This window comes from Mustela putorius, unplaced genomic scaffold (genome assembly GCF_011764305.1).
Source record: "Mustela putorius furo isolate JIRA1106 unplaced genomic scaffold, ASM1176430v1.1 tig00000876_pilon_pilon_pilon, whole genome shotgun sequence".
NCBI lineage: Eukaryota > Metazoa > Chordata > Mammalia > Carnivora > Mustelidae > Mustela > Mustela putorius.
Genome location: NW_025421506.1, coordinates 2,700,338 through 2,716,946, shown reverse-complemented (window position 1 = coordinate 2,716,946; position 16,609 = coordinate 2,700,338). Strand labels below are relative to the sequence as shown.

The 16,609-nt window shown below is 49.2% G+C and overlaps 1 protein-coding gene across 3 annotated transcripts in view; it reads left to right on the top strand.

Annotated features, from left to right (window-relative positions):
* The first annotated feature begins 224 nt into the window (after positions 1 to 224).
* The window catches only part of GOLM1 (golgi membrane protein 1), a 58,322-nt gene continuing 41,937 nt past the window's right edge, over positions 225 to 16,609 (top strand). Inside the window, exons 1-3 of one of the 3 annotated variants that reach the window (XM_004774110.3) lie at positions 225 to 441; positions 11,528 to 11,675; positions 13,500 to 13,679. In XM_004774110.3, coding sequence (XP_004774167.2) covers positions 11,547 to 11,675; positions 13,500 to 13,679 — 309 coding nt within the window. In that variant the 5' untranslated portion in view covers positions 225 to 441; positions 11,528 to 11,546. Of the gene's footprint in view, positions 442 to 743; positions 901 to 11,527; positions 11,676 to 13,499; positions 13,680 to 16,609 lie in introns of those variants that run through there. The other 2 variants (XM_045086086.1, XM_013046623.2) reach the window with 2 other exon arrangements.

Here is a 16,609-nt window from a genome sequence, read left to right as displayed (position 1 = left end):
ATAATTTTTTAACATCTGGCCAGTTCTGTCAGGGTTAAGAACCAGTGTTTTAGAATTTTCTAGAATGGGTATCCAGCAGATCATTTGTTTCCTGGCATCCTCTCAGGGAGGCGTGGCCTAGCGGGGCTTCAGGAGCAAACGTGCGCTCTGAGCGCTGTTTAAAATTCAGACTCCTGGGCTTCGTCCTCAGAGAGTACTAGATCACACTCGCGCCGCGTCCGAGAATCTTCATCTTACCCACAAGGAGTCCGGAGGGCCACAGGCCGAAAAATTAAAGCTTGAGGGATAACAGTCTTGGGGAGACCAGGAACTGGGACAGATTGGTGGAAGATAAAAGACAAATCTGTGGGGCTAGACCTCCTAAACTCCTGCTATTCCTTGGCCCCTTTTCCTCTGGGTGGTTTGGGCCGGGACCACTGAAGGAGACGCGAGTGTGGCGAGGTGGGTGGCGCTGGATAGAGTCGGCCCTACATTCCAGAAAATTCCCTCGGCCGGGTTGGGGGTGAGGTGAGAGGTCGGTCCTCCAGGTCCCTTCGCTCCGCGCCGCCGCTTCCCATCCTTGCACGTCCTTAGGCTTCGGAGCCGCGTGGGGCGGGGGTGGGGACGCCGGTCGCGGAGGGGGCGCGACACCGGCGTCCGGGCTGGGGCGCGCGCACCGTGGGGCCGGCGTCCGGGCGCGCCCCCGGCCTCGCCGCCCCGCGCTCGCGGCACCGCCTCCTCCCCACGCCGCCGGCGCGGTCCGGGGGCGGGGACTCGCCGCTGCGGAGGCCGGAGACGCGGCGGCGCGGGGCGCACGGCGCGGAGCGGGCGAGGGCGCGAGTCCGGCGGCGGCGGGAGAGCAGCGGGCGTTCCTGGAGCCGGGCGGGCAGCGCTGAGGGGCCGCCGGAGCCGCGGCAGGAGGTGAGTGCGCGGCTCCCGGGCCGCCCTGGCCGCCTTCCCTCTCCCCGTCCTTCCCGGCCCGGAGCCCGCGCCCTGGCCGCAGCCGGGTCACCGGAACCCGCGCCGGGCCGGAGCTTTCGCGCCGGGGCTGCCGCCGCCGCCCCCAGGCCCCCGGCCGCCGCGAGGGGCTGTGCGAGGGCTCTCTGCCCCGGCGGAGGCCGGCCTGGGGCGTGCGGGGCCTTTCTTTTTTGTTCTCCGCTGTGTCACGCGCGTCGGCATCCGAAGTCGGAAGCGTGCAGCCCGAAGTCGCACTAGTGCTGGTCCCGCGGGCGTGACGGGCGCCGGGGGAGAGCGCGTGGCCGCCGCGCGCCCTCACCTCCGCGTCCTGGCGCTCGGGCGCCCACGTTGGCAGCGGTCGCGTCCCGGCAGGTGACCGCGAGCTGGGCGCCGGGTCCCTGGGTCACGAGCCGCCGCAGCATCCGGAGCCGGTCGCGGGGATGCTCCAGGTTCCGTCCTTCGTGTGTTTCCCACCCATGACTGTGTGGGGGCATCCATAGAACTTCTGCTCTGCTGTAAAAAGTCTGACTTTATATACCGTTTCTGGTTCACACCGTGTTTGATGTTTAAAATGATTTTTTCTTTTTTAGGTAAAGTAAGAAAATACCTACTTTGATGGATGTTCTTTTTAGCGGAATTTAAGTACCGTTGTATTTGGAATGCGGTGATGTTGCTGGTCATTTTCAAATCTCCGTTTTCCAAATTTGCCTAACCAAACTTGTGTGGCTTTTGTGGGTCTGAGATTTTCTTTGTCTGGTTTGGGGTCTCCAAGGCCCCAAGCTCGAAATTCCGTAAATGTTGAGGGACATTCCTAGGGACATTCCTAGGGACAGGATTATTAAGATGTCCCACAGTCTGATGAAATATTTAACAGCTTTCGAGTGACTCTGTTTGGCTTACAGCCATCAGATTGACTCAAATTTAGGCAGTTTTAGTATTTCTGAAATTTTTGGAGCGTGAGACCGGGGAGCAGTGGAGTCTCTAGGCTGACTGGTTTTTGTGGGTCTCCTAGGGCATTCTGGCCTCTCCTGCTTGTGTTATAGAAGATTAAGGTAAGCTCATGCACGGGAAGAATAATTTTATTTGTGAATAGAAAGCAGGAATTTAGTAAGATTTCTGTCCCTGGACCAGAACTCAATTTTTAAGGTATCGGTGGTCAAAAATACATTGAATTCTGAAGATGTTTAAAGAAAACTATCAGCTCTTCCAAATGTATTTTGTTCTCCTGTGGAGAGGTTATCACATTTTCTCCCCCATCAGTTTTGTTCAAAAATGAAGGACCGAGAATGAGAGGAAGGAGTAGTTGGAAGTGTGGGGGCGGGGGTGGTGGTGGTGGTGGTGGTAATGGTAATAGATATGGATGACATTGCTGCTGGAGCAAAGGATGCCGTCTCCTTTCTAATTGCTGGCCATGGGCCCAGTTATTGATGGGGGATGAAAATATTTTGTATTTATGTTATTTTTTGAGGGGTGGGGCGGAAACAGAAGGGGGGATGGTTGACGGTGCCTGGCCTAGGGGTTTGTGTGGCCACCTTCCCCCCAGCAGGGAGGAAACTGCTGACCTTATTGAAAATCCTGTGAGTGTGCAGACAGGCTTTCTGCGTCTGAAGCGCAAAGGGTAGAAAGGGCAGAGCCTGGGGAAGCACAGCCCCTGGCTGGTACCTTAGTGAAGGGGAGCTTGAAGGTGGCCTGGCCTCCAGAGAAGGCCAGCCCCAGGAAAGGGAGGGCAGGAGGCCCAGATTAGGGATGGGAGGCCCCATTCCCTGGCTTTAATGTGGTTGTATTGTTTCATTACCTTTTTAACGACCTAAGGTGAGAAGTAACATCCCTCACTGGGATAATGAAAAAAGAAACACTTCTTTTTTGGTTGTTGTTTAAAAAAAAAAAGCTAAAACTTAGTTTTTTGTTTCGGTTTGGTTTTGTGTGTGTATGTGCGTGTGCGTGCGTGTGTGTGCGTGCCCACAAAAGTAGGAAGAATGGTCTTGATATGTTTTGTCTCACCTTTGAAAAGTGTGAGTGGTATTTTCATTTGCCTGCTTCCCGCTTCCTCTAGCAAAACACATTCTTAGATTGTGGTCATTTTCTTTTCTAGACTTTTCCAGTTACTGATGACATTACATGAGAAAACTTGGCTTGAAGTTTCAGAAATGCTTACCAGGTTCCCAGGGAGTCTACTTTGTTTCACACAGTAATTTCCTACACTTCCAGAAAAAAAAAAAAAAAAAAAAAGATCATGCCTTCTCTGATTGTGATAATATTTTGCTCTTATTTTTATAAGAACTTTAATAGAACTTCTCCTAGCTAATATTTTAAAGATTAATTAATGCCTGACAGGAGGAAAAGATATGTAAGAGTACTATATAATCTGATCATGTTGATACAGACGGTAGTTTGCTGTGGTTTCCAAAGTTTTTTGATCTTTATCATTACTTGAAAAAAGAAAAACTTGGGGTGCCTGGGTGGCTCAGTCATTAAGCATCTGCCTTAGGCTCAAGTCACGATCCTGATCCTGGGGTCCTGGGATCAGCCCCTTATCAGGCTTTCTGCTCAGCAGGGAGCCTGCTTCTCCTCACACTCCTGCTTGTGTTTCCTCTCTCACCATCTCTCTGTCAGATGGCTCAGTGGGTTAAGCCGCTGCCTTTGGCTCAGGTCATGATCTCAGGGTCCTGGGATCAAGTCCCGCATCGGGCTCTCTGCTCAGCAGGGAGCCTGCTTCCTCCTCTCTCTCTCTCTGCCTGCCTCTCTGCCTACTTGTGATGTCTCTCTGTCAAATAAATAAATAATCTTAAAAATAAATAATAAGAAATAAAAAGCAAAAACTTAAAATTAATTCAGTGTTACATATCAATCATCTCAATTAAACAAATGGTTAGCCCTGGCCTGTATGTTGCAAATTTATCAATTAGGTGCATGTCCTGTTGTTACGGTCTCCTATCTCAAGGCCCAGGATACCCTCAGGGCTGGATTAGTGACAGTGGGGGTAGACCCCTCTTTCATATACTCCTTGAATTTTAAGTGTTTTTGGCCTGTTTCTTGTCAGATTTGATTGTATCACCATAGGTTTTACTTTGTGACGTGGCTAACGTGGAACTGCGTGAGAAACCTGTGCCTTTCCAGCGGGGGGTTTGTGTTTGCCCATGCTTACATTTATCAGAGGAAATTCAGTTCATGCCTTTTATAAGAATGGTAAAGCTTCGTAGTCTCTGTAAGGTTTAGTGTAGTTAGAATTTTTCCGCCCACCGCACTGTGCTCAGTGCCGAACCGAGTCAGAGGAGTTCCTCAGGCCCCTCAGAGGGTGGTGACTTGTTGACCTTCAACAGAGAGACTTAAAATGCAGAGTCAGTTTCTACTCTCATGACCACTGTTAGTATTTATTTTATGGTAGTATAATAGAATTAGCAAAATGTAATGTAGCATAAAATAATTAATATAATTAGTATATGTATGTACTTGCAAGTTATTTTTATCTGATAGTTAAATTACGGAAATGTAGTTGCTCTCACACTTTTGGATACAAATTAATGTTAACTCTAGGATTTTCTTCCCTCACCTTATGGAGCATCTTTGCCCTCCGGGAGGCTGTGCCCTGCTGGCGGACTCAGTTCTTACAGTCTGACAGCCGCAGACAAGGTGTAAATGAAGAGTCGTCCTGTCCTAATAAAACTTAATTTATGGACGTCCAAATTTTAACTTCATGTGCTGCTCACATATGAACTATTCTTTCGATTTTTTTTTTCAACCCTTAAAAACTGAAAACTTGGGGTGCCCGGGTGGCTCAGTTGTTAAATGTCTGCCTTTGACTCAGGTCATGATCCCAGGGTGTTGGGATGGAGCCCCTTATCGGGCTCCCTGCTCTCAGCGGGAAGCCTGCTTCTCCCTCTCCCACTCTCCCAGCTTCTGTTCCCTCTCTTGCTGTATCTCTCTCTGTCAAATAAATAAATAAAATCTTTAAAAACAAAACAAACTGAGAACTAGGCTTATGGGCAGTGTACAGAAACAGGTGGCTGGCAGGATTCCGCCTTTGGGCTGCAGTTGGGCAACTCTTGAACTGGAGAAAAATTCGGGAGTTCCTGCCAAGATGTAGTCTTGGCATCCACATGGGAGGTGGCCTTTCTTCAGAAAATTTCAAGTGTTGGAAAAAACAGGATAAAATTTGGTTACTCTTGGGGCGCCTGGGTGGCTCGGTCGGTTAAGTGGCTGCCTTCGGCTCAGGTCATGATTCCGGGGTCCTGGGATCGAGCCCCATGTTAGGCTCCCTGCTCAGTGGAGAGCCTGTTTGTCTCTCTCCCTCTGCCTGACGCTCTGCCTACTTGTGCGCGCTTTCTCTGTCAGATAAATAAAATCTTTAAAAACAAAAAAAGAATTTGGTTCCTCTCATTCATTTTCACTTGTCCATCTCGCACTTTGGTATTTCCACTGCATAATACTAAACGTGCACATGAATTTTTAAAAACTATTTATTTGAAAGGTCGGGGAAGGGGAGAGTGGGTTAGGGAGAGAGCAGGCCTGAGTAGGGGTGGAGGGGTGGGGGAGGGGCAGAGGGAGAAGGACAAGCAGACTCCCTGCTGAGCACGAATCCCAGTCTGGGACTCAATCCTGGGACCCCGGGATCATGACCTGATCCGAAGGCAGAGGCCAAACTGACTGAGCCACTCAGGGACCCTGTCATGCACATGAACTTTAAAAGTTTTTTCTTCAAAAAACGGACATATGCTAGTCTTAGGTTACAACGTAACGATTCAGGATTGGCGTGTGTTGCAAAATGTTGAGAACAATAAATCTAGTTAACCTCTGTCACCACAGTTACAACATTTTTTCCTTACTGTGAGAACTTGTAAGATGTACTCTTTTTCGCAACTTTGAGATACACAGTACAGTGTTATTAACAGCGATCACCATGTTGTTGAAGTTTTTTCATTTATAAACTATCAGACTCCAGAGTTGGGGAAACATGATATTTATAATTGGGGATTAGGGTAGTGAGAGATTTTCTGCACTTCCTTGTAAGCTTTTAGAGCAATTGAAGGAGAATGCTGTGGACCTGGTCATTCAACCCTCATGGTTTAGAGCAGGAGTTGATAAACTTCTCTAAGGGACCAGATAATTAGTATTTTGACCCGCAGAGTCCGAATAATAACCCCACGAGTAGCTTTGGATCAGCTCTTCTGCGTAGCCAGAAAACAGCTGTGGCTGTGTTTACAGAACAGGCCTCTGAGGGCCTGTGGGCCTGGTATGCTGACCCCTGGCGTGGGGACATTCTTGGGGCATGGCAGAGTATTTTTAAACCCTCAGAAAAATGTTGGTGACCGAATCCTTCACCTGTGCGGAACAGGGCGTTCTCAGGCCTGTTTGCTCGCTGCTGAGGGGCTTGTGGACTTCCTGCTCAGACTCTCCAAGGTCCAGGTGAGGCCGTTTCCTCAGAGAAGGAAGGAAGGTGCGACTCTTCGGCTAGAGCAGCTGTATTGTTTCTGCAGGGGTCACGTTGTTATAACACGCTGCTCTGATTCGATTGCTCTCATGTACAGTATTTGCTTGTGTGACTAAAGACCTACCAGGCCGTAGAGCATGTGACTCTTGATCTTAGGGTTGTAAGTTCGAGCCCCACGCTGTGTGTAGAAATTACTTAAAAATAAATTATTGGGGCCCCCGGTTGGCTCCATTGGTTGTGCTCTTGATTTCAGCTCAGGTCATGGTCTCAGGGTCACGAGATTGAGCCCCACATCAGGTTCTGCACTGAGTGTAGAATCTGGTTAAAATTCTGTCTCTCCAGGGCGCCTTGGTGGCTCGGTCCATGAAGCCGCTGCCTTCTGCTCGGGTCATGATCCCAGGTGTCAGTGCTCCCTGCTTAGTGGGGAGTCTGCTTCTCCCTCTTCCCTACCTCCTACTTATGCTGTCTCTCAAATAAATAAATGAAATCTTTAAAAAAAAAAAAAAAGATTTTCTCTTTCCCTCTGCCTATCCTGCCCCAGTTTGAGTGCTCTCTTCTGGCTCTCTTAAAACAAACAAACAAACAAAACCTACATAGAAATAAGGAAATGAGAAAAAATAAAAGTATTTAACCAGAAGGTTCAAGGGGCCAGTATATTTGACAGGTTGCTCATTTTCAGGTGCTTTTTCTTTTCTTTTCTTTTTTTTAAAGTAATTAGAGGTTTCGTTTCTTTTCCAAAAAAATTTTTGTCTAACATGCAAATAATAATTTTAACCAGTAGATTGAATTATTTTATTTTTTTTGACCCAGAGAGAGAGATCACAAGCAGGCAGAGAGGCAAGCAGAGAGAGAGAGAGAGAGGAGGAAGCATGCTCCCTGCTGAGCAGAGAGCCTGATATGGGACTCGATCCCAGGACCCTGAGATCTCGACCTGAGCCGAAGGCAGAGGCTTAACCCACTGAGCCACCCAGGCTCCCCAGGTTGGATTTTTTTGAATTAAGCCAGTAGGAAGGACTGAGCAGTTTCTTCACATTTCCAGTTTACCAAGACACTTTTAATGCAGAAACATCCACTTCCTTTTTCTCCAGGGAAACCTGGGCTTTCACAGAGTTTAGCTGATTAGAGTTAATCATTTTTCGGTATGTCAGATACTGACAATCAAATATGAGACAAAACACATTCTGGAGCCTCAGTTATAATGATTATTAGTACACCCGATGCAGTATGTCTCCTGCCTTCTTGCCTAGGTCCACAGAACTAAGGTGGGGGCAGGAGAGCCTTCATGTATCTGAACCTGTAAGCTCTGGCTCTGAGTTACTGCCCTAGTCTTCATTTCCTACCTGTGTCTGGCCTTTTGTTTTCAGTTGCAGGAGTTTCTACAGTCCTGGAAGTCAGTGCTGCAGCACCTTGCCACCCAGAGGTTCGGTGCTGGTCTCTCTTCCTCCTGCTCGCCTTAGCTGGCCAGCCCTGTGTCCATTGGGAGTCTCGAGCTCCCCTAACTGTTCCCTCCGGGCGGCTGCATACCTTCCTGGCCAGCCAAGGGCTGGGCCATAGTGAGGGGCTTTGGAGACCAGAATCGTGTTTGGCTTCCTGGAACCCCTTTTTGTCATACTGTGGTCCTATCTGGGATGTCCCATTGCCATGGCAGGGAGACAGCCCCAGAGGGTGGGAGTTACCGCTGCTGCACAGAGAGTGGCATCCATAGGACTAAGCACAAGCCTGGTTCCCATAAAGTAGAAAGGCTGGTAGAAGAGTGACATTCATCACCTTTTCTTCATAAAATGGGGAAAACACTAGATCTAGAAATGATTTCTTATTCATCTTTCCATCTCTAATAATAATAAGAAGAAGAATAAGTTGAAATTTATTGAGCAATTACTACTTGCCAGTTGTAGTTCTAAGCACTTTTTATATCTTAACTCATTTAATTCTCAGGTATCCTTAGGAGGAGGACAGTGATGCTCAGATAGGTCTTGTGGTCCCTAAGAGGTGGAACTAGGGTCCGACACTGGCCAGTAGGTCCCAGAGTTTGTTCTCTTAACACTTCCCTGAGCTGCTCGGTGTCAGCATGGCGCCTGTCTTATCATAACTGTCCACTACATTTTCATTGGCTGGCTCAAGAAAGGAGCATTTTGAATGATCATCTGAATACTTCTCTGAAGTGAGAATTGAGTTTTTACTCTTTTCAGATTTGTAGTATACCGATCCATTGACTTATATCTGCTGGAATAAAATAAAAGGTCATAAAAGGACCCCTCCTCTAGAAGTATATTGCTAGGGAATTAAGTATAGACAAAGATAGGCTTTCAAAGGTAAAAATAGATTTTTCCATAAGGAGTGCTGACAGAACTGGCTAGCCATTACACACATGCACACACATAAAACCAAAACTTCATGATTTTTTTGGTATTTTTTATTCTTAACATTAAAAGGGAATTCTAAGTGGATGAAAGATTTAAATATATGAGACCATAGGTGTGTTGAGAGGAGAGATGGGCAAATTTGTATTTCTAAAGTTAGAGTGGAAATGTCTTCCTGAGTACAAACAAAATCCAGAAACAGTAAAATAAAGATTGGCAAGATTAGAGTGTCTTAAAAACACCACTGATAACCAAAAACCATGGGCAAAAAATTTCAAAGATCAAACGAAAAATTGAGAATAAAAGCTATTGCCATGAAAGACCATTGCCATGAAAGACCAAAGATTTATTTATCTTTAACATACAAAGAGCTCTTACAAATCAACAAGATGAACACCCAACATTAAAAATAGGCAGAGAATATAAAAAGGCATTTCACCAAATGAACAAATGGCCAGTAAATGAAAAGGTGCTCATTTATGTTCATAACTAAAGAATTTTTTTTTTTTTTTTAAAGTAGGCTCTATGCCCCACATGGGGCTCAAACTCACCATCCCAGGATCAAGAGTTAGATGCTATATGGACTGAGCCAGCTGTGTCCCCCAAGAGATTTATTTTAAAATATCATTACTGATGGGATTGCCAAACATTAAAAAGTTTTATTTTGGTTTTACTGTGTGAGAAAACAGTTCTCATACTAGTAGTGAGAGGGTAAATTATTGGAAGTGCTTTGAAAGCCAATTGAGTAAGATCTATCAATTTTTTAGTTTAGATTTGGATTTAGTTTAGGTTTGGATTTATGAACAAGTTGCAAACATAGTGCAGAAGGTTCCTATATGTCCTTCACTCACCGTTCCCTTGTTTAGTTGTCCAAAATGCTTCTAGAGCATTGGGGTTTCAGAGTTGTGTGTAAGGGCTCGCACACCTGGATAGAAGTTTGCAAACACAGGTGTGGATGTCAAGGGTGTTCGTGGCAGTGTGGTTGGAAATAAGCCGAATTGCCCTCTGTAGGAGACTGGTTAAATAAATGCTGGCACACAGTGGAGCCCCCTCCAGGACTTTCGAGAGAAAAGAGCAAGCTATAATTTGCCACGAGGAAAAGTGTGATAAGAAGTATGATTAAGTGACTCCTGACATTTACAAGACAGCGTGAATGCTCTTGTTTCGATTTAAAAACATGTATGTTGATGCTTGTATAAGCATCAAGAAACATCTAGAAGACTCGCTGCATATTAGAAGGGCCAACACCTGGCCTTTTTCTACAGCCCTTGAATTGGAAGTGGAGGAGTAGGGCCCACGCCCCCGTCGCAGGTGATGCTGGGGTCCTGGGAGGGTCAAGAGCCACTGGAATAGGAGGATGCCGCCGTTAGGGAGACTTCAAATTTCACACTTTACTGTGCAGCTTTTCTCCCCAGTTGTGTTTGTAGTTTTATATATATTTTTTGAAGTATGAAAAGAGTGAAAAAGACTTTTGTGATCAGAATCAGATATAAGGCAGTGGAGACAGGACATGTATCCGCAGATATACAGAATTTTCTAGAAGTTTAGTATTTCTGAGCATTACTCTCCTTTCATATGTATGGGGCTTGCTGATTTCCACTGATAATGGATTTTTAGTTTTTTCTCCTCTCTCACCCTGAAAGACCAGCGGCTGGCGAGGGAAGCTGAGGTAGTTCTGTGCTTCGGAATTCTGATGGTCCTTTATTTCAGGTGATTCCAGGCAGCGCTCATTTACCCCATTTAGACATCCACACTACTACCTGATTATTATGGAAGCGGTCTCCCAGGGACTCGCCTAACCAGGAACACCTGAGGGGGAAAACTGGTCCTGTGGACTCTGCTCTGTTTCCGCTCGAATGAACTTTAACCTGGAGGTTGAGTCCCTGGGAGGTCTTTCCTGCACTGTGGGCCACACCTGGCATAAAAGAGGCCCTATTCACAGAGATGCCCTTTGTGGTGCCTGCCAACGTTCCTCTGATAAGGCCTGTTTTACCCGCCTCGTGGGAAGGTCGGCTTTCCTTGTGCTTGGTTCTGGGGCTGGTATCCAGGCAGACCTGGTCTTGGGTTGAAGTCCATGAACAAACTTGGTCCCCTCCCTTTTGTAAGCCGTGTCTGGCTTTCTCTGCAGAGGTAATGCTCTCTGCAGCTCTCTAGCTAACACGGATGGCTTGTACTGGGAGAGCAGCAAGCGTTCAGAGGAAACCTGGGCTGGCACCGCCCGCCTGCCGGCAGCACCCTGCATGTGTGTGTGAGTGGGGGGTCCACGCTGACTGTGACTTCCTCAGTGAGCATCCACACTCCTCCGGGGTGCTTTCTGGCTTTGCACAACAAACCTTTATTTGGGTGTCCTTAGTAATTCTCTACAAGGTGAAAAGCCCTCCCTTGTTAGGACTTAAATCAAAAAGGCCTCTTTGGGGAGCAGTGAGAAATGGGTTTTTTTTCCCCCTAAAGTGATGTGGAAGCATTTAACATTTGCTGTTGCTGTTCACAGAGTTGATTCCTTCTTAACCTGTCCTGGAGGCAGCAGGGAGAAAGGGGTGGGGAGGGTGGGGAAAGCACTTAACACCATTTTACGGAAGAGGAAACTGATGTGCAGGAGACATTCCCTGCAGGCAGTGATTCCCAGGGCCGTGCTCCCTCCTAGCAGCCTGTCCTAGGGGGCCGGCCTGCTGGTGGTCTTCTCTTTCCCGCAGGTTCACATTTGGAGGCACAGACGCCTCCTGCTGGCGATGGGGATGGACACGATCTGCTCCCAGGGCGGCACTGCGAGCACAAAGGCTTCTTTGCTTGTTTTGTTTGTCAGATTCGCCCCAGCCTTTGAGATGATGGGACTGGGAAACGGGCGCCGGAGCATGAAGTCGCCGCCCCTCGTGCTGGCTGCCCTGGTGGCCTGCATCATTGTCCTGGGCTTCAACTACTGGATCGCCAGCTCCCGAAGCGTCGATCTCCAGGTGCCTGGCTCATCTGGGAGCACGAGTGTCTCCCCATGTTTAAGGTGGCTCGGTGGTGGAGTCCCAGGGCCCTGGTGTCCACCGCTCCCTAAGGCATCCCGCTCAGCGACTTGTGCACTATGTGTCTCGAGGTTGGGGCTCCCCACATCCCCCACCCCGCCCAGGCCAGACTCTCCACATCCACTCTGCACTTGGGTAGGAGAGAACCTCTCTGTGACTTAGGATGGCTCCCAGAACGTCCCCCTCTCTGCTTGGCCTGGGAGTGAAGGGTTTTTCATGGATCCCCTTGGGCTGGTTCTGGGAAGGCCGCTTGCTTCGTCACCCCGACGGCCGTTGGGTCCTCCAGTCCACACCAGATCTCAGAGTGGTGTTGGAAGTATATTTGGGTAACCGGTATGGGAAGTGTGTTTCTACAGGTGCCAGTAGTTCAAGTCCTCACTCAAGGACGGTAATTTTAGCTTTCCCATTTATGGTTGTGTATTGTGGGTCAGACAGGGCTGAGCTGGGACAGGCACTCTCCTTGACCAGACTTCAGTCCGGCATCTCTGACCCCTCTTCTCTAGGCCTCCGTCTTGGCTTCCCCCGCCATCCTGCCATCTCGCCTTTAGCCTGCCCAGCCCACTTAGCAAAGAATTCTTTCTGGCTGAGTCCTCTCTACCCCCCAGTATCTGATCAGGCACCTCCTCCCTCTTGCTGATGTCTGAGCCCTTTGCCTGCCTCGAGCAAGAAATCTCCCTGCCCTTGAGATCCCCTCTTAACACTTTCCCCCCAAATGGCTCCTCACTCTGCTGTTGGCTGCAAACCCTTAGCTGCCTCAGAATGGAACCGGTTCTCTTCCTTCCTGAACAGACCCCTGTTGCAGGAGCCTTGAAGGAAGTTTTCCTTCCCGTGTTCACAAGTGTCTGAGTGATTTTTCTTTAACCGGGCGTTATATACACGCTCTGCTCTAGGACACAAAACAAACTCTGTGAGCTTGGGACTTCATCTCCCCCCTTCCCAGGCACGCAGATCCTGACACAGACGGGGGGCAGTACCCCAGGAGCAGGGATTCCAGCCCAGCCTTTCCTCTCCCCCAGAGCTGGGGCTCTCAGCCCTGAAACCCTGCCCTGTCCCAGCAGGCCCCAGGCAGCCACGTTTTCCTGGGAGCTTCCGCAGGAGCTGGTCTCCGGGCAGGCGCGGGCTTGGGGTCCTGAGTTAGAGAACTGAATCTGTTCTGGGAGGTTTTGTCTGCCAAGGGTTGAGTGCTCTGTCAGCGGGAGGGCAACGGAACGAAATATTTGAGCACCTGGGGAAGTGCGAGGCACTTCATGGATTTCCCTCCTTCAGGCCTCAGAGTCTCCGGGAGGGACGTTTTGGGATTTCCTGGGAGATAAGCTGGGGTGCCCAAGAAGCCCAGAGAAGTGACTTCCTCTATTTGTAATATGGTTTCTCTGGGAAAAATTATAGCTTCTGTACAGTTGATTTCCAAGATTGCTCTTAATAGAACCCCTTCAGGCACATTTTTGTGGGGAAGAATTTATTCTCCAGGAGCAGAGTTGGCAGAAATTCCATCTGGGCTTTGCAGGACATGCAGTGAACGTGTCTGGCCCCAGGCTGCTGCCTGGTGAGGAAGGAGTGGAATGGGAGCTGGGGAGTGGGGGGCTGGGGAGGGGACCCAGGAGGGCCCGGCAGCACTGCCCACGGGGCCCCGGAGCACACCTCCAGCAAAGGGCTTACTGCTGGCTCTGGGCCCCAGAGCCGGCTTCTCAGAGGGAGCTCCTTCCAGTGGCCAGGTCTCCAGGGACAGCTTGGGGTTTCCCCTCGTGTTCTGTGCTGTCCTTCTAGACCCGGATCCTGGAGCTGGAGGGCCGGGTCCGCAGGGCCGCTGCGGAGAGAGGCGCGGTGGAGCTGAAGAAGAACGAGTTCCAGGGGGAGCTGGAAAAGCAGCGGGAGCAGCTCGACCGGATCCAGTCCAGCCACGACTCGCAGCTGGAGAGCGTCAACAAGATCTACCAGGACGAAAAGGCAAGACCCCCCTTAGATCCCCCTTAGTTCTGTTCCAGATGCCAGTTGGGACACCGCTGAGTTCTTCGGCTGGGAGGGGGAGCGGTGGGGATGGTGTTCATGTGATGAGGGGGAGCGGGTCACGTGTCAGCGGTTCCCTGCGTTGTTCTGTGCATCCCTGTCTCCCTGTCTTTAGGCCTGCACGTTGGGCCCTCTTCATCCCCTTCCCCTGCGTTACCTGACCCCCAGCCCTTCCCCTCCGGCCATCCCTGGATTGTTCTCCATCCGTGAGCCTTTCCACATGTATGTGAAATCCTACAGCGTGTTTGCCCTTCTCAGATTTATTTCACTTAGTGTAATGTCCTCCAAGTCCATCTGTGTTGTCACAAATGGCAAGACTTCCTGCTTTTTTGTGACTGCGTAGTATTCTCGTGTGTTTGTGTGTGTGTGTGTATGTACTTTATCCGTTCATCTGTCGATGGACACTTGGGCTGCCCCCCTCCCTTGGCTGTTGTGAATAATGCTGCAGGGCACATGGGGTACATGTATCCATTCAGAGTAGTGTTTCTGTTCAGGTAGATGCCCAGAAGTGGGATTGCTGGATCATACGGTCGTTCCACTTTTACTTGTTTGAGGAAGCTGCATCCCACTTTCCATCGCGGCTGCACCCGCACGCCTTCCCACCTGCTGCGCACGAGGCTCCCGTCTGTCCACATCCTCAGCAGCACCTTTAGTTCTCGTCTCTTTGATCTTAGCCATTCTGACGCGTGGAAGGTGATCGCTCGCATGGTTTTGATTTAGAGAAATGCTCTCTTCATTGGCGGGCTACTGTACCGTGTTCACACATGTGTTCTTCTCTGAAGATGGTTCCCATTTTATAGTGAAGTGCTTCTTAATGTCCCCTAGTTGCGGATGACACTATTTATACTCCTTCAGTCCCCCGGAACCGACTGCAGTAGGACGTAGACGTGGCTCCCAGTGTGTGCACAGACAGATCCCTTTCAAGCTTGTTTCTGGGAGAAAGTAGAGTTTATTCTCCAGGAGCAAAGTTGGCAGGATTTTAGTCTGGGCTGTAGGACATGCAGAGACCGTGTCTGGCCGCTGCCTGCTGCCTGGTTACTGGGCAGTGTGGGAGGGAGGGCCTGGGCTGAGATGGGCTCCCCTGCTGGGCCCGGGGTGGCTGGGAGGGGCTGGTGTGGGCTGGTTGAGTGCTTCCTCCCGGCCCAGCTGTGGGCTAGAAGCTGTCCCGTCCTCCGGGAGGGAGGAACGTGAGGAGCGCGTTTCCTGAACTGTCTGCCGCCACCACACCCCGTACATCCATGTGTCCGTGCCTGGAAGTTCTACTCTCTTTCTGAGGAAGCATTGTCTTTTATCTGAGCTTCTGGCTTTTTTTTGGTTTTTACTTAAAAATTTTTCCTTTTTGAAATGGTAGCAATAGAAGATAGTATGGCTGTGTGGCTGTGTGAGGTGTTGGCTTATCGCTCGCATCTGTTTTCGTAACTCCCGTCAGTCTACCAGATGCTTCCGAAATTCCACTGCCCTGCGAAATCCCAAACTTGGGGAGTCATAATCTCTCATTCGTTCTCCTCCAAGCTTCTGGGATTTCAGTGTGTTGCATGAAAGTGCGGGCGCATATTTTGGGTGGGGAGAAGGAAAAGCAGCTGCAGGTGAATTTCAGCTCATGGGCATTTGGCTTTGGTGGCATTTGCACTACTTTGGCTCCAGACCCCTGTGAAATGGGCTGCAAACAACCGGGCTTCCGTATTGGGTGGGCAGAGCCTGCAGAGCGCGCTGGGCACAGAAGCATTTGTCCAAGAGAATTCCTGGTAATGCAGCCGGTGGAGCATCATCCCACCGGCGGGTCCTCAAGATAGAGATGCTGGTCCATTTGAGTACAATCTGACGTGGAGATAACAGCACAAACTTGGAATTCTTTGAAATATGATAGAGGAGCTATTTTCTGAACATCTTTCTCTGTAGATAAAGAGACGAGTGGGAACATCTTCCAGCCAGAAATGAGGTGACTGTTTCACCTTGGTTCTTAATGCTTCAGCTTTATGGCTTCTTTCTGAAAGGGGGCTTAGCTCTCCCACCCCCTCCACTCCAAACTGCTTGGGAATGGGGTGGGAAAGGCTGTTGTATTTGCAGTAAGCAGCTTACATATTGAAAATTCGGAAGTCCCAGTCAAGAGGGTGAAATATGTATTTGAAAGCGGGACAGAGAGCCACTGGGGAAGAACGTTTTTAACTTTTAAAATATGTGATAGAAAGTTCTTCTAATTTGAGGGTGGGGGCTAGTCCCTTAGCTCCAGGAGGAGTTTAGCTGTAGCTTGATGTGGTGGTAAAATGCATAGGCTGTCCATTCAGGCAGACCTGGGTTCAAATCCTGTTTTCCTCAGCTCTATGATTTTAGGCAAGTCACTTAAATTCTCTGGGTCTGTTTTCTTAGCTCTCCAGTGAGGAGAGCAACAGAATTCCCCTCACAGCCACACTGTGAGGATTTGGTGAGATAATATTTACACAGGGCTTGACACAATGCTTGACGTGGACCAGCAGCTCAAAAACTGGGAGCTGGTGTTATTACAACTAGTCCCAGTAATTGTAGTAACAGCAGTGGATCAAGATAGAGATGGTCGTAAACCACAACATCAGAAGTGATAACACTATTTTTGGGGTGGGGGAAAGGTGGACTTTTTTTTTTAAAACTTCCAAATTGATATCATGGAACAAAATTGCCCTACTTTTAGGAAAGGATGAAAAGATGCTGGGGTGGCCATTAGAACCAGTGTTGCTGATTCTAACCAGACCCCGGACTAAGCTTTCCCCAGGGATGGTGTCCTGGATTTGTCTCGGCAGCCTCATGAGACTGGTGCTTCAGCTCAGAGTTTGTAAGCCTTCCCCCAGGTGGAGGCCTAGACCCCTGAGAGCCCACACAGGGGGGCCTCCCTCTGC